The 22838-nt window shown below is 47.1% G+C and overlaps 1 protein-coding gene across 1 annotated transcript; it reads left to right on the top strand.

Moving 5' to 3' along the window:
• Positions 1-17018: 17018 nt before the first annotated feature.
• Positions 17019-20759, top strand: KCNA1 (potassium voltage-gated channel subfamily A member 1). The gene has a single exon (XM_081587492.1). The coding sequence runs from the start codon at positions 18441-18443 to the stop codon at positions 19926-19928; it is 1488 nt and encodes a 495-aa protein (XP_081443618.1). The 5' UTR covers positions 17019-18440; the 3' UTR covers positions 19929-20759.
• Positions 20760-22838: the final 2079 nt, after the last annotated feature.

Here is a 22838-nt window from a genome sequence, read left to right as displayed (position 1 = left end):
CTAATCATCTCATCCTCTGCTGCCCCCTTCTCCTTTTGTCTTCAATCTTTCCCAGCATCAGGGTCTTTTCCAATCAGTCAGCTCTTCTCATCAGGTGGCCAAAGTATTGGAGTTTCAGCTTTAGCATCAGTCCTTATAATGAATATTCAAGGTTGATTTCCTTTAGGATTGACTGGTTTGATCTCCTTGCAGTCCAAGGGACTCTCGAGAGTCTTCTCCAGCACCACAATTCAAAAGCATCAAATCTTCAATGCTCAGTCATCTTTATGGTCCAACTCTCACATCTATACATGACTACTAGAAAAACCATAGCTTTGACTATCCGGACCTTTGTTGGTAAAGTGATTTTTCTACTTTTTAATCTACTGTCTAGGTTTGTCACCTGTTTCCCTCAGAAGAAGAAAGTTCTGAATAGCCCATACTCCTCCTACTGTAATTAATGTGTTAGTTAGAATGTGGTGTTTAAGGAGAAAATCCCCTGCGTCAGTGACAATGGACTCTGAGCTGCAAATGTCTGGGAGTGAAGTAGCAGCAGTTTCAGGCAGTGTGAAGTGGAGGGGCTGGCAGTGAGCTGGGAGGTGGGGGCCTGTATTTGCTGTTTTGGTCCACTGATGCCCATGTGGACTTGGAGGAATCAGGCCCCTGTCAGTTCTTCCTGTTCAGTGTCTTTATCATATTAGGATAATAAACCTTTGGTCCCCTGACCTCCGAGGGTTTGTCTGAAGATTTAAAAATGATGCACAAGAAAGAACTTTGAAAAACATAAAGTGTGGTACTTTAAAGATTATTTTAAATATTTGGTATTTTAAAGGTGGACTTCCCGGGTGGCTCAGTGGTAAAGAATCTGCCTGCCAATGCAACAGATGTGAATTCGATCCCTGGGTTGGGAAGATCCCCTGGAGAAGGAAATGGCAACCCACTACAGGATTCTTGCTGGGAAATTTCATGGTCTGAGGAGCCTGGCGGGCTATAGGCCATGAGGTTACAAAGAGTTTGGGCACGACTTAGCGATTAAACAACAACTTGAAGGCATTTTAAAGATAAATTTTAAAACAATTCATTTTCACGTGTTGGATAATAATTAGCATCATGAACCTACCTACCTCCTTTCACTCTATCACTGAACACTGGCTGCAAACTGGCTGTTATTTTTTTCTTCTGAGGCTACAAATAATTGGTATGGTATCGACGATGTTCAGTTGTCACGGGTGAGCTCCTGAGTGTGCAAGGGTTTTGCAGTCCTCTTCTTGGCCTGCCCCTGCTTGGCTCCAGCTGGCTTTGTCACTCCACCAACTCTGAGCATTTCTTCCCAAGTGTGCTACTGCCAGACCGAGCTGTGCCTTGTCTGTCCCCTGAAAGGTCTGTGCATCACCATAACTGCCTCTTACCTCTGGTCTTGCCTCCATCGTGATCTGCTCCCTTGCCTTCCCCTCTGCAGATCCTCCAAACATTATGGCTCCCACAAACTGCCCAGTGGCTGTCCGGGGGGGCCCCTGTCTTTCCGCCCCATTCTAGAACACGTGAGATCTCACTGCTCACTTGACTGCCTTTGGAAGCTGTCCTTTTACATTCATGAACATCTTGCCTTGTCAACAAAGAAGATTATACATGTATCAAAGGTGTGGAGAATACAATTTTTGCCTTTTCCACAATGAAATAATATGTTCCTAGTAGGTATGCTGTACTGTAGAGAGTTAGTTGATATGGAGAATAAAAGGGAAAAAAGTCCAAAGCTTTTCTCTTACGAGAACAAACAAAATTGTCTTGGAAATTCTGAATTCACTTCTTCTATGCATCCCTATCCATCTCTGGGCTGGACACTTTAGCAGAGTATGTATTTGTGGCTTTGTAGAGTGTGCGAGTGAGACGTATGTCATGTCATCAGTGAGAGTAGCATGTCAGATGCTCCATAATATGAAGTCAGAGCAAGGGCTTCTATGTGATCGGGATTAAACATACGTATTTAGGGCTTCCCTGGTGGCTCAGTGGTAAAGAATCCTCCTGCCAATGCAGGAAGCACAGATTCAATCCTTGGCCCAGGAAGATTTCACATGCCGCAGAGCAACTAAGCCTGTGTGTCACAACCACCGAGGCTGCGTGCCCTAGAGTCTGTGCTTTGCACCAAGAGAAGTCACCACAGTGAAAAACCTGAGAACCACTACTAGAGAGCAGCCCCCAGTTGCCACAACTAGAGAAAAAGCCCACGTAGTAACAAAGAGCCGGTACAACCCTGCAAAAAGATGTGCATGAGAAAATATTTAAATATATGTGAATATATATTTATAAAACTGCAGTGGAAACCATATGAGTTGCCACCATGCAGGCCGGACTTTTTCCCAGTCTATTACTACTAGTAACAGTTACATATCAAGTAGGACAAGCCTGATGGCTCAGATGGTAAAGAATCTGCTTGCAATGCATGAGACCCGGGTTCAATCCCTGGGTTGGGAAGATCCCCTGGAGGAGGAAATGGTAACCCACTCCAGGATTCTTGCCTGGAAAATTCCGTGGACAGAGGGGCCTGGTGGGCTACAGATCACGGGGTAACAAAGAGTCAGACACGACTGAGTGACTAACACACTCAGAAGCCTCAGGTTCTAACTTAGCTTTGAATATTTGTCACGTGACACTGACACCTCAGTTATGACTAGGTTATCTGTTACTGACCCCAAAGTGACAGTTCAGGGCACTGTGACAGAGAACAACCCTGGAGTGATGAATTACAGCACTTGGTGGCTGGGCTCTGACTACCGTTCTGATGCCAAGGACACGTATCTGAGTGGTGACTTGAAAGTTATTGTACACGCACAAGTGTATATGTATGTATATCATGTCTGTTCATTTATATTCTACTGCTATGACAGGAAGGACTTAGGTAGTTTTTAAAAGAATTCAACCCCAAAGTTTAAAGTCAATCGTGAAGGAAAATCAGGCAAGAAACACACACTGCACACACAGGTTAAGTCTGTCTGAAGACAATAAGGCCAATGAACCTGCTTTACGAAGCCCAATAACTGCAAGATGAAAACAATCCACGTTGAAGAGAAGCAGAGATTACTCTGACGCCGAGATTCAGATTTCTTCCAGAGACCTTCATAAGAGACACTGTGTACCCTGGTGGATGGTGTCTTTCACAAAGTTCTGACGATAGTAACCACCGTGAATTATGGGGCTTTTTCTGATAATGTTCCTCGTTGCAAAAGAAAGGCATAAAAGCAATTATACAAGCGACCCAAACCATACTGCCCTCACTGAGTGCCTGGAATGACCCAAAGGTCAAAGCTCTAAGGCAGCGTTGCCAAATAGGACTTTCTTCAGTTCTGCCCAATAGAGCCTCTGCAATGCCCAGTATAGTGATCACCAGCCACTCGTGACTATTACTCACTTAACACGTGGATGGAGGGGGCCTGAAAATTAACTCTCACTTTAATTCATTTAGATGTGAACAGCCACATGTGGCTAATTGTCTGTCATGCTAAGCAGTGCATCTCCATTGTACGTCTTTCCAGCAATCTTTCCTTAGTATTATTTCTTGTGCCTGAGGTACATTAAGCCACAGGGTTTAGTGAATACTTAGAGCAGGGAAAATTTACAGAACATTTCTGGTCTGCTGCAAAATGGAGAAAATTATGTAGTAGAAGCCTCAAAACTCTATGCCTTTGGGTGATATACTCAACACGGACTGTTTTGAGATATAAACACTTCCAGTATATGTATTTTGGGTTAGAAGTTATAATCCGTGTTCCAACACCCTAATCTATTTGTGCCTTATAGACAAACCTATCATTTTAACAGCTTTAAACAACAACAACAGCAACAAATAAACAGCACAACACTGCCAACCTCCTTTTCTGTTCAACATCTGGGATGCTGAAACTTTTTGGGGAAAAAATATCACACAAGCAGACACACTGGCATTTCTTCCAGTTCTTGGTTTCTGATCTCAGCCGGGCCTTTTATGCTTTCTTGCGGTCCCTCTGTAAGTGCCCTTTCCTTCCCTACAGTTTCCCATCCTTATCTCTGATGGGGAGGAAACTTTCCCAAAAATAACACACTCAGGTGACAATGAGAGGTGACCAACATGAGCCAGAGGTGGTGGCTGTTCTCTGGGGCATCCTTGCAGAGGGATCCACCATCACCCCGCTGGGCCAGGCACAAGCCTGGGTTCCTCCAGGCTCAGACACAAGGGATGAAGTGGCTTCTCCTCTCTGTCCTGGAGGGAAGGCAGGGCCCTGAAAGGAGGCAAAGAAGAAATGGGGTGACTAGAGGAGAAAGGACTTCTCAGTTTCCATCTCAGATGGAGTCTGACTAGATTGGAAGGTGATTTGGGGGTAAACAAATAAGAACTACTCATCCCAGTCATTGGACTTAGATTGTATTTATGACTGATTATGAGAAATGGAGGGCTTCCCTGGTAGCTCAGCTGGTAAGTAATCCACCTGCAATGCAGGAGACCCTGGTTCGATTCCTGAGTTGGGAAGATCCCCTGCAGAAGGGCATGTCTATCCACTCCAGTATTCATGGGCTTCCCCGGTGGCTCAGACAGTAAAGAATCTGCCTGCAATGCGGGAGACCTTGGTTCGATCCTTGGGTTGGGAAGATGCCCTGGAGAAGGGAATGGCAACCCACTCCAGTATTCTTGCCTGGAGAATCCCATGGACAGAGAAGCCTGGTGGGCTACAGTCCAAGGGTCACAAAGAGTTGGACCCGACTGAGCAACTAACACTTTGAACTCCCACTTTTTAGTTTAAGCCATTTGGAGTCAAATGTCTACTTCTATTATCATAAAGAGTTCTAACTGACACAAGCCCCACATCTAAATTATTTATTCAAATATTAGCCGTGATAATTTACAAGTCTGTTTAAAATCCTTAACAATAAATCCTTTAATAAGATTTAATGAGCAAGCTCAGCTCAAACTCACTTAACCATGAGAAAATCATTGAATTTTAAAACAAGAATTTCCATGATAGAAAGCTTCACAGCTGCTTGATTCAGCAGCTCACCAGGATCCAGGTTTTTCCCTTATTTGCTGTGACATCTTCAGTGTTGGCTTCATCATTCAAACTGGTAGCAAGATGCATATACCGATGACTCATCAGACATGAGAGGATGAGATGGTTAGGTAGCATCACTGACTCAATGGACATGAATTTAAGCAAACTCTGGGAAATAGGGGATGACAGAGGAGCCTGGTGTGCTGTAATCCATGGGGTTGCAAAGAGATACAACTTAGCAATTGAACAGCAACAACAGCATCAGACATGACATCTGGAGAGGGGAGAAAAAGTCTTCCTGTGGCTCCTTCCTACCACTGAGGGAACCTTTCCCTGAAGCCCTCCAGAAGGCTTCCCCTCCCATCTCTTGGGTTAGGGATGGGTCACAGGCTGATTCCTGATGAGATACCCTGGAGCAGTGGGTTTCCTTTCAGGCTATGTACAAGGGGGTCCTGTTGGCAGGGGCAGTGGGGAGCAAAAGAAGATTGGAAGCTCAGGAGGAAACCAGCGGGGTCCACCACGGTGACCAGCAAGACGCTTTTTGACCTGGCTTCTGGCAACTTCTCTGGCCTTATTTTTTTGCCACTCAGCTTCCTATACTCAATCCTCCAGGTCTGCTGACCCAAGTTTTGTTTCTAGGTATGCTGTCAAGTCCCTTGTACATCTAGAACCTTCAAGTAAAGCGTGTTGCTGACTTTGGCCCAGAAGACACTTCTATTCATCTTCTAGGATTCATCTGATTTGTTACCTTGTCATTTCTCCTGGGAGTTCTTCTTGATCTCCCCAGGCTGGTTTTGGGCCACTCTTCTCTACTGAGTGTACCTCTGCCTGTCCCATTAAAGCATTTTTTCATCTTGTATGGTAATTACCTGTTTATGTTTTTGTCTCCACAAAGAGAATAGGACCTCATTGAAGGCAAGGAGTCCATCCTGGTCTCTGATATGTTACACAATGACTGAGGCCATCAATAGGTGCTCAATAGTGACTCTGTAAATGCTGAATCTCTAAATGCTAAATCCTCTTCTCCAAGTTGTGAACCTGCCCAAATAGTCCTAGGAAGATGGGAAATTCCTTTGCTTATTCCTACGACAAGATTCCTCCTTTGAAGGATAACTCAGAGTAGTTTGAAAAACCGTCACGGGGGCTTCCCTGGTGGTCTAGGGGTTGAGACTCTGCCTGCCAGTGTAGGGGTCGTGGCTTTGACCCCTGGTCTGGGAAGATCCCACAGGCTGAGGAGCAATCAGGCCCCATGGGCCATAAACACAGAGCCCGGGTGCTGCAGCTACTGAAGTCCAGGTGCTTACAATGGGTGAGGCCACTGCAATGAGAAGCCCCTGCACCACAACCAAGAGTGGCCCCCACTCGCTGCAACTAGAGAGAGCCCGCTCCCAGCAACAAACACCCAGCACAGCCAAAAATAAATAAATCTATTTTTTTAAAAAAAGAAAGAAAGAAACCATCACAGGTTAGGCTCTAGGAAAAACAACAACAACAACAACAACAAACTAACATTTCTAACCTTCTTCTGTCAGCTCAAGGTGCATCAATTTGATTTATTTGACAACAATTTTTTGAAAAAATATTTATTGGTTTCTTTATTTGACTGCACCAGGTCTTAGCTACAGCATGTGGGATCTAGTTCCCTGACCAGGGATCGAACCCAGGTCCCCTGCATTGGGAGTGTGGAGTCTTCACCACTGAACCACCTGGAAAGTCCCAACAACAAAGTATTTTTTCAAATAAATTTAATTTTGGTATAATTTACACACAATAAAGTGTACTCATTTTAAGTGAACAGTTCTATGAGTTTTGACCATGCATTATGCAACCACCACCAAAATCAAGATACAGAACTTTCCCTTCACCTAAAATTTTCCTCATGCACCTTTGTTCCTCTGAACTTCTCTGGTACCAGGAAACCACTGATCTGCATTTGTTCATTCTAGAAGTTCATATAAATAGAATGATAAAGAATGTGTTCTTTCTGTGAAGTGTCATTCAAATCTTTGGTCTATTTTCCATTATGTTGTCTTGTTAGTGAGTTGTACGAGTTACTGACATGTCTGAATACAAGTCCTGTGTCCTATCTTTATACTGTGAACATTTTCTCCCCACTTGCATTTTCATTTTTCTAAGTGTCTTTTGAAGAGCAGACGTTTTTAATTTTTATGAAATTCAATGTCTCACATCTTTTAGCAGTTTATGTCTTTGTTCTGAATTTTAAAGATTTTATTCTGCATTTTCTTTTAGAAGTTAAATAGTTTGGCTTTCATATTTAGGTCTTTGATTCATTTTGAGTAGTTTTTAAATTACTGAAAAATCAAAAATGAAAAGTATTCATTCTAGGAGCTTTTTCTTGTAGAAACTGTAAGTGTGAGATATGTGTGAAGGTTTATGGATATTCAATTATTCCAGCTCCCTTTGTTGAGAACACTCTTTTCCGCATCTTAATTACTTTGTTGAAAATCAATTGGTCATATAAATATGGATCTATTTCTAGACTCTCTGTTCTGTTCCAAGGATCTGTATGTCTCTTTTTACACCAATTTTGCACTCTTAGTGATTGCAGCTTTATAGTAGGTCTTAAAATAAGGTAGTTTAAGTCCTACAACATAGTTCTTGTTGTTTTTGTTTTGTTTTTTACTTTTAAAAAATATTATTATCATAGTTCTGTTTTAAACTTCTTTTATTCTAGGTCTCTGTGTTTTCATATGTTTTAGAATCAGCTTTATTTTAGAACCAACTTCTGTGCACAAGACTGCTGGCATTTTGATTGTAGTTATGTTTGGGGAGAATTGACATCATAATAATACTGAGTCTTCCAGTCTATGATCGTGGTATATCTTTCCATTTATTTAGGTCTTTTAGCATTTCTCTCAGCAGTGTTTTATAGCTTTCCTTTATTTATTTATGTAACCTTTTGTTACATTAATACTTAAGCATTTTATGGTTTTTGATGTTGTAGGTGGTAGAGTCTACTGATTTTTATATATTCACCTTGTTTCCTTCAGCCTTTCTAAATTCACTTACTTTTCTAGCAGATTTTCTTGTAGAATCTATAGGATTTTTCCATATACAGAATCATATTGTCTATGAATAAGAACCATTTTATTTCTTTCTTTCCAATCTGTATGCCTTTTATTTCATTTTAGTGCTTTTTTCACCAACTAGGTGGCTACGTGGTAAAGACTCCACTGCCAAAGCAGGAGACGTGGGTTCAATCCCCGGGTCAGGAAGATCCCCTGGAGAAGGGAATGGCAACCCACTCCAGTATTCTTGCCGGGAAATCCCAAGGATGGAGGAGCCTGGTGGGCTACAGTCTATGGCGCACAAGAGTCGGACACGACTAAAAAAACAACAACTAGGACCTGTGACACAATGTTAAGTGGAAGTGATTAGAGTACACAGTACTGCCTTGTTCCAATCCTGGAAAGTGTTCAGCCTTTTCACTGTTGAGTATGATGGTTGTTGGAGATTTTTGGTAGATGTTCCTTTTTTATTTTAAGAAAGTTCCTTCTATTTCTAGTGGGCCAAACTCTTGTTTTTCTGTTTTGTTTTCATCATGGATGGGTGCTGAATTTTGTCAAATAGCTTTTCTGCATCTATTGAGAATCTCCTCTGATTCTCCTGGTGGAGTGAGTTGCATTGACTGATGTTTGGATATTAAACCAACCCAGCCCCTCTGGAGTTTCACCACCTGTGTGTAGGTGCTAAGTAGCTTCAGTCCTGTGCTGACGCTTTGCCACCCTATGGACCATAGCCCACCAGGCTCCTCTGTCCATGGGATTCTCCAGGCAGGAATATTGAAGTGGGTTGCCATTTCCTCCTCTAGGGGATCTTCCAGACCCAGGGATCAAACCCAGGTCTCCTGCAGCTCCTGAATTCTTTATGGCTGAGCCACCTGGGAAGCCCCTTCACCCTACCTACCCACATTTACTTTTGGTATTCACTCACAGATTCAAGGGAACCCTGTGCAGATTTCTGGTACTTTTTCATGGCATTGCTCCTTCCTCTTCGGTGCTTTGTCTCATAACTTGCAGCCACTTCAGCTTCACCAGACTTCAGCCTCTGTCTCTCCAACTCAGCGAGATTTCCAGGCTCTGCTTGGGTCCCTTCTCCCTGCATACTTCTGGAAAGTACCTCCAGGCAAAAAGCCAGCCTGTGACAGAGCTCACCTCATTTGTTTCCCTTTTATGATGGCTCAGTGGTAAAGAATCCGCCTGCAATGCAGGAGATTTGGGTTCAATCCCTGGGTTGAGAAGATCCCCTGGGGAAGGAAATAGCAACCCACTCCAGTATTCTTGCCTGGGAAATCCCATGGACCGAGGAGCCTGGCAACCTACAGTCCTTGGAGTTGGAAAGAATTGGACACGACTGAGCATGAATTCATGCACTCGTGCCTAAGAGATCTCAATTCTGCCCTGCCTCTTGCCCAGTGCTACCTCACGTAGTTTATCCAGTTTTCTAGTTGTTCATGGTGGGAGAAAAGTGTAGCACCATTACCCTGCTGTGGTTGAATACTGAAGTTGGCTAAAAGGATTATTATTATTATTTTAACTGTGACTCCACTGAATCTTTTCTGGGGCATATGCGGGCTAGGCTCTCTATGTGTGGCACACAGACTCTTAGTTGCAGTGCAAGGGTTTAGCTTGCCCCTTGGCCTGTGTGATCTTAGTTCCCTGACCAGGGATTTAACCCGCATCCCCTGCATTGGAAGGCAGATTCTTAATGACTGGACCACCAGGGAAGTCCTGGCTGTAAGAATTCTTGATGATATGCAGTACATTCATTCTTTTCTCTGATTCTCATAGGGACTGCTTTATCCTGGGTGAATGTTTCTTAGAGATCTAATGCAATGATTCCTAATCTTCCTGGTCATTTTTTTCCTTGACATTTTATGAATGTCAGGCCCTGTTCAGTACTCAGTTTGTCTTTTATGCTCACTGCCTACAATAATAGAGATTTTACAGATAAGGAGATGAAGATGTAAAACAATGGAGTGACTTGTTCATGATCAGAGTCATTGAATTAGAACTTATCCATGATTTAAAAATATAGGCTTTTAACTGTTCCAACGGAAGCTTCCTCTGAGATTTTGATAAAGATCACTTACAGACTTGGTGCTCAGAAACAAGATTATTGACATATACAAAAGTGTGCAAGCAATTTTAGAGGTTCACGAACCCCTGGAGCCCATCTATAGATAAAGTGAAAAAGTGTTAGTCACTCAGTCATTCTGACTCTTTGCACCCACATGGACCATAGCCCGCCAGGTCCCTCTGTCCATGGAATTCTCCAGGCAAGAATACTGGAGTGGGTTGCCACGCCCTCCTCCAGGGGATCTTCCCTCCCGACATAGGGATTGAACCCAAGTCTCCAGCATTGCAGTTAGAGCCACAGTCTGAGCCACCTGGGAAGCCTCTATCTACAGATAAGCTGGATCACGAGTCCCAACAAGTGGACACCTGGCTAATGTGGTCATCCTACCACTCAGTGTCATCTCACATCCTTAGAGAAGCTTGAAGTTTCCTTTGTGCTTCCAAGTGATTCTACGTTACCTTTTATGATTATACCTCATACCCCCATTCATTCCCCATCTTGTAACACTGTCCTCAGCAGAATCTAAGGTGAGTACACATAGATATTTTCCAGCCTGGTAAGACCAGTTCTTTTCTTGCCACATCTTGTCTAGCCGCTACATAACACTTAAGAAACCAATGCTAAGAAGGAGGCTATATTTAGAACTAGTTTCACATTTCCCATAAACAGTCATCAAAACTAATTCTATCCTGACTCACTTCCAAGTTTATCTTAAACAATCACTGAAATGCATGGTCTGTCACCAAAAGGGAGAACATGATACTGCCAGGCAATCCTGCTATGGTTCCTGATCCTTTCACCTTCTTTTCCCCCTGGGTGTTTATTTCACATTTTTCCCCTCCTACTTCGGAGACCTCCTTCTTACCCTCACTTTCAGCTGATGCCTTTGCTCCCCTTTTTAACTGAGAAAATTGCTTCTGATTGCGTAAGTGAATGTCCACAAACTCCCCAGCCACATCCACTAAACTACTTAAGTCTGAACTCTGCTCTCACCTCACTGTCTATGGATTTGCTGTCCTTTTCCAAAGCCAATCTCTTCATTTGGATCTCACATCCCATTCTCCTTTTGCCTTCTCACGAACATTGCTCCAATGTTTCTCTTTCTACTGCATCAACAATTTTTCCCTTTCTACTGAATCATCCCCATCAGCATACAAACATATTGTAATAGCTCTCATCTTCAAAAAAAAAAAAATCTTGTCACCCTTCCTTGACGGAAGCTTCTGCTCCATGTCCTCACTGTTGACCCCAAAATTTCAAGATCTGATTTTACCCACTGTCATTAGTTCTTCTCTCTCAGTTTCTTTGTATCTCAATTTTGTCTAAATCTGATAGTTAATTCTAATTTCCTCATTCTATCAGCCATGTTCAAAAAAATAATTTTTTTCTTCTTCTCAAAACACTGTTCTTACACAGCCCTATTTAAAATTGATAATAACCAACAAGGACCTACTGTATAACACAGGGAACTCTGCTCCTGTTACGTGGCAGACTGGATGGGAGGGGAGTTTGGGGGAGGATGGATACATGTGTATATATATATGAGTGAGTCCCTTTGCTGTCCACTTGAAACTGTCACAACATTGTTAATCGGCTATACTCCAATATAAAAAGTTAAAAACCAAAAAACACTGTTGCTGTTGTTGTTGAGTTGCTGAGTCGTATCTGTCTCTCTTTTTGCCTCCCATGAAAAACACTGTACTTGTTTGCTTTCACGAACCGCACACACTGCGGGTTTGCTTACCTCACCAGTCACTGTTTCTCTGTCTCCCTCCCTGGCACTTTCTTCTTTTATTGAACTTTAAGAATTAGAATATCCTGAGGTGCTGTTTCAGAACACTGGCTCTTCTCTTTCTGCCTTCATGTCCAAGGATGCTAGTCCAAGGCTCTGACTTTAACTACCATCTACCCCACTGGCTCCCAGTGGAGGTGACTTTGCCCCCCAGGGGACGTATGGCAATGTCTGGAGGCGTTATTGGTTGTCATGAGTGGGAGCAGGTGCTACTGGGAGCTGGCAGGGAAAAGCCAGGAACGCTGCCGAACCTCCAAAAATGCACAGAACAACAAAATGAAAACACCCTCCACAACCACAAAGTATCCGGACCAAGTGCCTAAGTTGAGAAATTCAGGTCTACGCAATCCTCTTTGAACTCTAGACTCACTCGTATGCCCGACTTCTCATTCATCATCTGCACTGGATATTTAACAGATAGCTCCAACCTAACATGTCTCAAACTCAAGTCTGGACTCACTCTACCTAGAAAACAACCAGAGATAGGATCTCGGCTTTAATGGGAGGCACAGTCCCCAAGCAGTGAGAGTAAGGGAAGAGGGAAGGCTAGACTGCAAGTACAATGTGGCAAGTTACCAAGCTGACCACTGTTTCACAAGCCGTGAAGAGATGCAGCTAGTCCTTGAAAAGAATAAAGAGAGAGGGAATTTACCTCCAGGCTTCATCCTATCTCCTGTCTCCTACAGGGCAACTCCCACTGGTCCATTGAGTCAATGTCTCCACGTGGCTGTGTTGGTCACCTGGACCTTTTTGCTATCTTGAGCACTCCAGATCCCATGCATCATTGTGTGGTCAACCTCACTGGGCAGAATTCTGCTGCTGGCACAGACCTGGCTGATCCAGAAGCAGCTGAGGCAAGGCAAGTGGCCACAGGGCAGGAAGAATGGTGAGGCAGGGAGACTCTGAGGAAAGGCCTCCATGGCCCAAAGCAGTCATAACTAAAACACACCAGGTCCCAGACTTTGTGCAGTTCATATTCTGGTGGGACAGGTGCTATCCAGTTCACTCCTCCAGGAAATGACATCACCATCCAGCTGGTTACTAAGGTTACAGACCTAGGAGATGTTCTTGAACTGTTTCTTCATATCCAGGATCCTGCTATCTCTGTTTTCAAAATGTAATCCCATTCTTACCACTCTTTTCCCTGTTTAAGCCATCTTTCTTTGTGCTGCTCAGTAACCTCCAACCTTATGCCTTGTTCCTAAAAGTGAGTCATTCAGTTGTGTCTGACTCTTTGTGACCCCATGGACTGTAGCCCGCCAGGCTCCTCTGTCCATGGGATTTCCCAGGCAAGAATACTGGAGTGGGTTGCTGTTTCCTTGTCCAGGGGATCTTCCTGACTTGGGCATTGAACCTGGGTGTCCCTCATCGCAGACAGATTCTTTACCGTCTGAGCCACGAGAATAACCTTTAAAAATGGCAAATCAGGGAATTCCCTGGTGGTTCAGTGGTTAGGATTCTGCACTTTCATTACCAAGGGCTCAGGTTCATATGCTGGTCAGGGAGCTAAGATCGAACAAGCTGTGCAATGCGGCCAAAAAAAAAAAATGCAAATCATATTATGTTATTTCATGGATCCAAGTCTTCCAATACCCTCCCATTGTGCTCAGAATAAAATGAAATATTCTTAGAGTGGCTTAAGAGGCTCTGCTTGAGCAGGTCCCTGCCTGCTTTTCTGACCTAGTTTCTCCCACACTTTTCCCTGGTCATTTCTTTCTAGTCCTCTTTTGTTTCCCAAATATGCTGTGCTTGCCCTTGCCTTAGAATCTTTGCATTGGCTCTCACATCCATCCTTCTGATCTTCCTGTTCTCTACCCTCTCAGTTCTTGAAATTCTTTGTTCAAATGTTACCTCTGCAGAGAGACACTTCCTATCCATGCACACCTATATGTCACTTTCTATCCTCTTAAATTTCTTTTTTACCTAACAGGGTTTATTTGTCTTTTTAAAATTCATTTTATTGAGGTATAGTTGATTTACAATGTTGTTAGTTTCTGGCATACAGCAAAATGATTTGGTTATATATACATATATATAGATGTAGTTTTTCATATTCTTTTCCATTATGGTTTATTACAGGATATTGAATATAGTTGCCTGTGCTATAGAGTAGGACGTTGTTGTTGATCCATTCTATATATAATGGTTAGCATCTGCTAATCCCAAACTCCCAATCCATCCCTCCCCCACGGCAACCACAAGTCTATTCTCTATGTCTGTGTGTCTGTTTTGGTTTCACAGATAACTTCCTGTCCATCACATTTTAGATTCTGCATATAAGTGATATCATATGATATTTGTTTTTCTCTTTCTGACTTACTTCAGTTAGTATGATAATCTCTAGGTCCCTCCACGTTCCTGTAAATGGCATTCTTTCTTTCTTTTATCTGGCTGAGTAGTATTCCATCTTATATATCTAGACAAAACTATATATAATTTGAAAAATACACCACTTCTATGTTCATAGAAGCACTATTTAAATAGTTCAGACAAGGAAATAGCCTACGTGTCCATGGACAGATGAATGGATATTAAAAACGCTGTTCATGTATACAGTGGTTTGTTTGTTGACTGTCTCTTCCACAAGAATGTGAACACTGAGAGGTCTGGGACCTCATGTCTTAGTTATTACTACGTCTTCAGTGCTAGAACTTGGCTGACACATAGCTGTTCTGGGCTGTGCTTAATCGCTCAGTCACGTCCTACTCTTTGTGACTCCGTGGACTGCAGCCCAACAGGCTCCTCTGTCCATGGGGATTCTCCAGGCAAGAATACTGGAGTAGGTTGCCATGCCCTCCTCCAGGGGATCTTCCCTACCCAGGGATCGAACCCAGGTCTCCCGCATTGCATGCGGATTCTTTACTGTCTGAGCCACCAGGGAAGACACAAAGCTGGAGCTAAACAAATTGTTGAATATTAACATCTTCAAACCCTTACCAATGGCAAGGTTGCATCAAGTGAGTTCCTAGCTAAGCGACTTTCTTCCAGTTCCTTGGAGGTCCAGACCTGCTCTAAAGACATCTGCCAGGGACATGGAGAACTTCCTGATCTTATTGTGCCCCCTTATTAAAGCCTGGATTTAGGAATCTGGAATCTCCTCCAGTCTGTAAATCTCTTCTAGTAAGTCAACCTCCCAATGCTGGATTAGTGCTAGTACATCCACAGGAAGCTGGGGAGATGACAGTCTTAGAAACCGTTAAAAAGAAGAAGGGGTGGAGCTACAGGTAAAGGGGGATACAGGAGCAAGGCAGGAAGCCCCTTATTGCTAGGAGATGGTCAGAAAATGTTTATCGGGTCTAGTAGTAGGGTATTTGTTCTCAAATAGGGCTGTAACAGCACTAGCAACCATAGCAGCAGCAACTAAAATAGGTGTGTGTGTGTGTGTGTGTGTGTGTGTGTGTGTGTGTGTGTGTGTGTGTGTTAGTCGCTCAATCCTGTCCAACTCTTTGCGACTCCATGGACTGTAGCCCGCCAGGCTCCTCTGTCCATGGGATTCTCCAGGTAAGAATACTGGAATGGGTTGCCAGTTCCTTCTCCAGGGGATCTTCCCCACCCAGGGATCAAACTAGGATCTCCCACACTACAGGCAGATTCTTTACCATCTGAGCCACACAATATTTCAATGCAGAGCTTCGTGTTTTTTTTTTTCTCAATAAAGCAGTAAGGTGGAAAGGAAAGGAACTGCAGACTTACTGGAATACAGGAGTGTGGGGGAAAGGGCCGCGCTTGATTTGGAAAGGAGGGGTTTAACATAACCTCATTGTTTGTAAAAGAAACGCTGGGATACGCTCCTCCAGGGGAGTGGCGAGAACAATACTTATTTTCTCTGAAAGGAAAGCTGGAGTTGGTGGGCGGGGAGCTTAACTAGTTGGGTCCCCAGGATTGCTGCACCGCCTGGGTAAACCGGCAGAGGCCCCTGCCTCTCTCACTAGCCACAATAGAGCGGGGAGGATGCAATCTTTGGCTCTGATTAAAGGGGTGGGTGGTGTAGGCGGGAGGCGTGTAGGCGGGAGGCAGAGCGGTGGCTGCGGTGCGAACGGGTGGTCCCTAAGCAGCCGCAGAGCCAATCGGCTGCGACTCCGGGCGCTCGCAGCCTCCTTGGAGACTCGGCAGCAATTGAAGTGCCCGAGCTGCTGGCTGCCTCCTCTCGCGCTGCAGGCGCTCAGGCGCAGCAGCGCCTTTGGGGGAGCAGCTGGAGCCGCGCTCCGAGCGCCTCTCGCACGCCCCCGGCTCCTGCTCCCCGCAGCGCCTCTGGGCGGACCCTTTCCCCGAGAAGTAGAGAAGTGGCCAGCTTTGCAAAGTGGCCCTGAGAAGGCCCTAGGTCGGGAAAAGAGGCTCCGGGAAGGCGGACGTGGGTGGGAGGTGGACAAGCCACTTGCTTCTCAGATTCGTTCCAATTAGCACCAAGTTGGCAGACAAGCCCGTAAACCCACGAAGCCTTTGGTTTCCCCCAAGTCACATTCTCGGTATTTCAGAATAGTCTGATGGCCAGCAAACTTCAACTCCCGTCGTAGGTCAAAGAGGGACACGCTCTTAGCACCACCGCCTCGCAGCAGCGCTGCCGAGAACAAACCCCAGTGACTTCCCCAACTGCAGAGTACAAGTCCGCATCTCCCCCGGAGGCCGGCGGGGACAGGCCCGGCCGGGCCTGCAGAGAGCCCCGCTGCGGGAGGGGCCGGACAGCGCGGCGAGACGCGGATCACCGCGGGGCTGCACAAACGCACGCCCATCCGAGGAGTTGTGCCAGGAACACAACCGTCTGCATTGCGTCGGACCTGAGCATTTCCAATGTGAAATTCCCGGGGAAGGTCGCGGCCGAGGAACGTGCGCGTGCGGGGCTGTGGACCAGAAGGGAAGGAGAACTGGTGGTCGGCTTTTCGGGGCCGGAGAAGAAAAAAGCAGTGCTGGCAAGGGTGGGAACTGAATGACAGCCACCCCCCACCCTCTGCCAAGCCACCCCCTCCTGTTTTCCATCTACCTCCTCGCTCCCGCCCTCCCCCGCCCTCCCCAGCCCACGCCCCGGTGGGCCAATCGCTGCTCCGCATTCCGGTAGCTTTCTCAGGTTTCTGCTGATCTAGCAGCGCCCAGAAATGGACCGAGGGGACCCGCGCCGCACGCACCCTGCCCCACTCGCAGCTGCGAACGGCTCCCAGCGCTCCGCGTAGCCTCGCCGAGGTCCGCGCGCGGGGGTGTGCTGGAGGCGGAGGGGGAGACCCGCGAGCCATGTAGATCCAGGCCCTAGCTCACTCGCCCTCTTCGGGATCGAATCAAGGGCTCCCACGGTGCTGGGAGGGGGCGAAAGCGCTCCGTATCGTCATTCGCTTCAGAGCTCCGAGAGGGTGGCATTTTGCTCTTCCGCTCCGCAGCCTCCGGAACTCCCCGCACACAGAGAGGGAGACAAGAGACAGAGTGGCGTCTCCAGGCTGCCGGCCACGGGTGAGCATGGGGGTAGGGAATGGACATTTCTGCCGTAACTGCCCAGTAAAGCAACTGGCCGACTGAAGGAAGCAGGACCAGCGAAGAGGGTGGCGCGCTGGCCCCGGCGCCCCTCGATGCTGCGGCGGCCGCGGCTCGCGCCCGGGTACCGCAAAGCCGACCTGCCGCATTCCCACTCGGGCTCTCCGCCGACTCAGCACCGCCCCTGCGCCAAGTCGGCCGGCCAGGTAGGGGGGCTCCCCAGTTCGGGGCTGCAGAAGCGGGGCTTGGGGCGACGGGTGGGGGAAGCCGGGGGGTGCGGGGATGCTGTCTGGATCCGGAGCTCCCCGCAGCGTCTCTCGGCGCTTTTCCGATCTCTAGTTTAACTGAGTTGTAAACATATTGGCGGTCGGGCATTGCATTGGGGAAAGTGGGGTGGAAGAGCCCCAAACTTGGACTTCGGGTGTCTGCGTGTGTCTGTCTGCGTGTCTGTGACAACCTTAGCCAAAGTCTCGTGCTTTCTGGAAAAAAAAAAAAAGCTAGAGGTCTGTGCTCTTCCGTGTCTGTGGGTCCGTCCCATGTGAACGCTTCCTGATCTTCTGCCCCGTATCACTTTCTATTTTTCTGCAGCGTCCATCGATGGCCCCGGTGGGAGCTTAGAAGGCGGCAGGCGAAGAGGGCTAGGAGGGGGGAAGAGCCAAGGAGAAGCAGAAGGGGTGGCGGGCGAGGGGGTCCGCTGAGCCGGCTCGGCGCCGGGTCCTAGGAGAGCTCGCGGAGGGGAGGGGAGGCTGGGGTGACCCCGAAGCCATGGCCCAGTCCGCTAGGACGGCGCTACGTTAAGGCACCTCGGAGCAGGAAGACACACCAACTCTCCCCTTCCCGCCTGGAAAAGCTGCACCGGGGCGGCGGGCGAGAGGGATTCCAAACTGAGGAGCAGGCGGGGTGCAGGGGCGGGTCTCCAGGAGCCAAGTGGCTGATAATCTCCACCTGCCGGCTCGAAAGCCCCGCCCCTGGAGCGCTGGTGGGGAGGGCGCGCGGGTCCGCCACCCATCCCACCTCCCTCGCCCCTCCCTGCCCCGGCCCGGTCCCCCGCCTCCCGCTTCCAGCCACCGTCTCCGGCCCCCACGACCTCCACCATGACGGTGATGTCCGGAGACAACGTGGACGAGGCTTCGGCCGCCCCAGGCCACCCCCAGGACGGCAGCTACCCGCGGCCGGCCGGGCACGACGACCAGGAATGCTGCGAGCGCGTGGTCATCAACATCTCCGGGCTGCGCTTCGAGACGCAGCTCAAGACGCTAGCTCAGTTCCCCAACACGCTGCTGGGCAACCCTAAGAAACGCATGCGCTACTTCGACCCGCTGAGGAACGAGTACTTCTTCGACCGCAACCGGCCCAGCTTTGACGCCATCCTTTACTACTACCAGTCGGGGGGCCGGCTGCGCCGGCCGGTCAACGTGCCGCTGGACATGTTCTCCGAGGAGATCAAGTTTTACGAGCTGGGCGAGGAGGCCATGGAGAAGTTCCGCGAGGACGAGGGCTTCATCAAGGAGGAGGAACGGCCCTTGCCGGAGAAGGAGTACCAGCGCCAGGTGTGGCTGCTCTTCGAGTACCCGGAGAGCTCGGGGCCCGCTCGAGTCATCGCCATCGTCTCCGTCATGGTCATCCTTATCTCCATCGTTATCTTCTGCCTGGAGACGCTGCCCGAGCTGAAGGACGAGAAGGACTTCCCGGGCGCCGTCCATCGCCTGGACAACACCACGGTGGTCTACAATGCTAACATCTTCACGGACCCCTTCTTCATCGTCGAGACGCTGTGCATCATCTGGTTCTCCTTCGAGCTGGTGGTGCGCTTCTTCGCCTGCCCCAGCAAGACGGACTTCTTCAAAAACATCATGAACTTCATCGACATCGTGGCCATTATCCCCTATTTCATCACCCTGGGCACCGAGATAGCAGAGCAGGAGGGGAACCAGAAGGGTGAGCAGGCCACCTCGCTGGCCATCCTCAGGGTCATCAGGTTGGTAAGAGTATTTAGGATCTTCAAACTCTCCCGCCACTCCAAGGGCTTGCAGATCCTGGGCCAGACCCTCAAGGCTAGTATGAGGGAGCTAGGGCTGCTCATCTTTTTCCTCTTCATCGGGGTCATACTGTTCTCTAGCGCAGTGTACTTTGCCGAGGCGGAAGAAGCTGAGTCGCACTTTTCCAGTATCCCTGATGCTTTCTGGTGGGCGGTGGTGTCCATGACCACCGTAGGATACGGTGACATGTACCCTGTGACAATTGGAGGCAAGATCGTGGGCTCCTTGTGTGCCATCGCTGGTGTGCTGACAATTGCCCTGCCCGTACCTGTCATTGTGTCCAATTTCAACTATTTCTACCACCGAGAAACTGAGGGGGAAGAGCAGGCTCAGTTGCTCCACGTTAGCGCCCCTAACTTAGCCTCTGACAGTGACCTCAGTCGGCGCAGTTCCTCCACTCTCAGCAAATCTGAATACATGGAGATCGAAGAGGATATGAATAATAGCATAGGCCACTTTAGACAGGCCAATATCAGAACTGGCAATTGTACCACAGGTAACCAAAACTACGTTAATAAGAGCAAGCTACTGACTGATGTTTAAAAAGCCAAGCCAAGAAACTCTAAAAAGCCCCCACTTAGCAGCTTGAAAGACTTTAAAAAACAACAACAACAACAAAAACCCAAATCAAACCAAACCCCGAGTGACCAAAGTCACTCTCTGTAGATACTTTACTAAGTAAGCTTTGGACGTTCCATTGAACTGTCGATGCATTGTTGCATTGCCAGTGTTGGGCATTGCCAATGTTGGGGGTGGAAAACCGGAAGATTTCAGGAGCCATGAAAAAAAAAAGAAATTATTTTCATTTTATTAAAAAAGTGGGAAAAGAAACTGTATTTTCTAAAACTGGTTTAAAATCACTCAGTCCACGAATTAGTCTAGGTAAAATAAGAATCACGTGCTTCCCATTTTTGATTCTTGCTGGCTTCTTTAATTTTTTTCTTTCATGTGACTGAATGAGAATCAGAGGATCGCTTAGAAATATCAAATGAAAATTTGCATGGGACTCTAATATGAAATCTTGGCAAACTGCACAACATATTTAAGACAGTGCATCAGATGTATTGTATGTAACATGATACACCAGCCAAAACAGGCAATGAACAGATGTTTTTATTTTGATCCACCGAACTGCATATTCCAAGGTGAAGAAAAAAAATTACTTAAGACTGGTTCACCAAGCACCTTAGAAATCTGATATTGGTCCTGGTTCTATAGGGATTTTTCCCTCTGCCCCCATTCTTTTCTGATTCAAACTCTTCTCTAAGAAACAGTGATAACTGAATGCAATTCATTGATCCATCTGCAGTGCTGCTAAGATTCTCAACTGCAGATACGCCCAAAGGGTCTTTTCTCACAAGTCCTGCACCCTGACCCCCAGCCTCCAGAACTGGATGTAAAACCTTAGCCTCCTTGTTGCAAGAGAGCACAATGGAACTAAGTGTAAGCATGTTTGAATCTGATCCTAATTTATTTTATAATCGCATGCTGAGAACGTTAACTCAGACAATAGGGGGTAAGCTTTCTTAGGAATCGATTCTTCTACAAATAGATTCTTCTTCATTTGCATTCACCAAAAGTGCACTCCTTCATTTATTAACTCTTTTTATTAGTCAATAAAGTACTGTATTTAAGTACCTATGTTAGTCAGCTGGGAACAGTACTTTTCGGAGCTCCAAGCATGTTCTCTTATTCAGCATTATGGCCGATTTGATTAAGGTGTACCTTGAATTAATCAGTGCATGATTCATTTAATGTAAAAACGTTAAAAAATAATAAAAATTATAAGTTTGTGGGATGAAGGGCCCAAAAGAAATAGTGGGTGGGGGTGGGGGTGGGGAGCACTTAGTCAATTTTCCTGCCTTTGCTCAGGGAAATGTCAGGTTTCTGTGCAGAGTTAGGCAGAGAGGGGACCAATATGCCCATCCCTTCAAGGGAAGCTCAGTTGAAAAACGAAGTGATCAAGGTATATATAGTAACACCTAAGGACAAGTATTCTTTCTAGCTAGAGACAAACACAAGCAAAACCAACAAACAAAGGTGCAATACTGCATGTTTTTTGGTGCATTCTTGAGATGTAAATAAAAAGAAAAATGTTTCTCCATTGTATGCACCCAAAGCCAAGCTGATTCCTTTGGCAGTTCTGATTTGAAGTCTGTAGGGACTTCGGCCGTCCCCCTGAGGCTCCCTGAAGAAACTCAACAAATTGATTTAATAGTTGCTTAGTGCCTTTATCCTGTACCCACAGCGAACTGCAGAAAGTGCCTCCATTTACGCAGCTGCGAAGTTATGTAACAGAAAGGGAGGGAGGGTGGGTGGGGGCACAGAGATTTTGCTTTTCCTTTTGCCACCCTGGCTGTCTCACTCCCCGTTGTGAGGACACCATGCCATCCTGCACCTCGGATGGCATAGACCTGCGAAGATGCCCTCTGACCATCCACTGGACTCAGTCCCCTTGGCAGCCTGATGTGGGATGGAAACTGGGGCCCAAGACCCATCTTCCAACTGGACACGCACCGTAAACTGGTTTTCTTCCTCTTTTCCACCAGAAGCCAATATGAACTCATGGGGAATTTGTTTCCCACCAGGGGTCCCTCTGGACAAGCAAGGCATACTCTGGTCCACCCTAGTGGTCCTGGTGTATTTCCATCCTCCCCTCTGTCTGTGGCAGCACTTTGCCATCTCTGACGGTCTGAGCTTTGCAGGCATCACTGTGGATGTAGGCACACCCGGTTCAGAGTAACCTTTTGCCAGCCTTCCCTCCTGGCCCATCCCCCTTCAGCTATTCCCAAGGATGCTCCTATGAGAGTCCCACCTGGCGGTCAACTCGCAGGCTGAACATCTAACTTCTATTGCCCCCTACACCCCATCCTGAGAACAGTGGGGAGCCTGTGCTTAGCTGACAGAGAGCCTCACCACCGGGGTCTCTGGAGGCCAGCAACTGTCCATCGACGGGGAGGCACTCGTGGCTTTTTGAACGACCCTAGATGGGGACCCTCTCTTTGCACTTAGCATGTGGCTGCCTGCCGCCCAACGCCTTTCATTGCTGTGCTGCTGCTTCCGGAAATATTCCCTGTGGCTCCACCCCTCCCCTCCCTGCTACCCGAGGACGGGCAGTGAGGCAGTAAACCAAGAAACTGGAGTTACACCCAGGCCTGCTGACTCCGCTGAAAGAAAAGAACTTGGATGTTTTCTTCTCCTGTGCAGCTTCTGTGAATCTGTAAGATGGACGTGGCACCCAGCAAGGAAGGCGGAGGCCGAGAACAGCATGACATCCTACCATAGGGCACCCACCCTCCCTGGGGTGTTTCCTTGAAATGTGACTCATCCTAGCTTTTCCTCTTACCTGCTTCTAAATCTCCCACTGGGGAAAAAAAAATGCCAACCTTGTCCACATCTCCTGGGGCTTATCTTGATCTTTTTATCTAGACTTTGAGGTCTAGGACCCACCCC

Source organism: Giraffa tippelskirchi, chromosome 4 (genome assembly GCF_054371585.1).
Source record: "Giraffa tippelskirchi isolate mGirTip1 chromosome 4, T2T-mGirTip1v1.2.pri, whole genome shotgun sequence".
NCBI classification, from domain to species: domain Eukaryota; kingdom Metazoa; phylum Chordata; class Mammalia; order Artiodactyla; family Giraffidae; genus Giraffa; species Giraffa tippelskirchi.
Note: the sequence above shows the minus strand (reverse complement) of the source record. Positions and strands in the feature narration are given on the sequence as shown.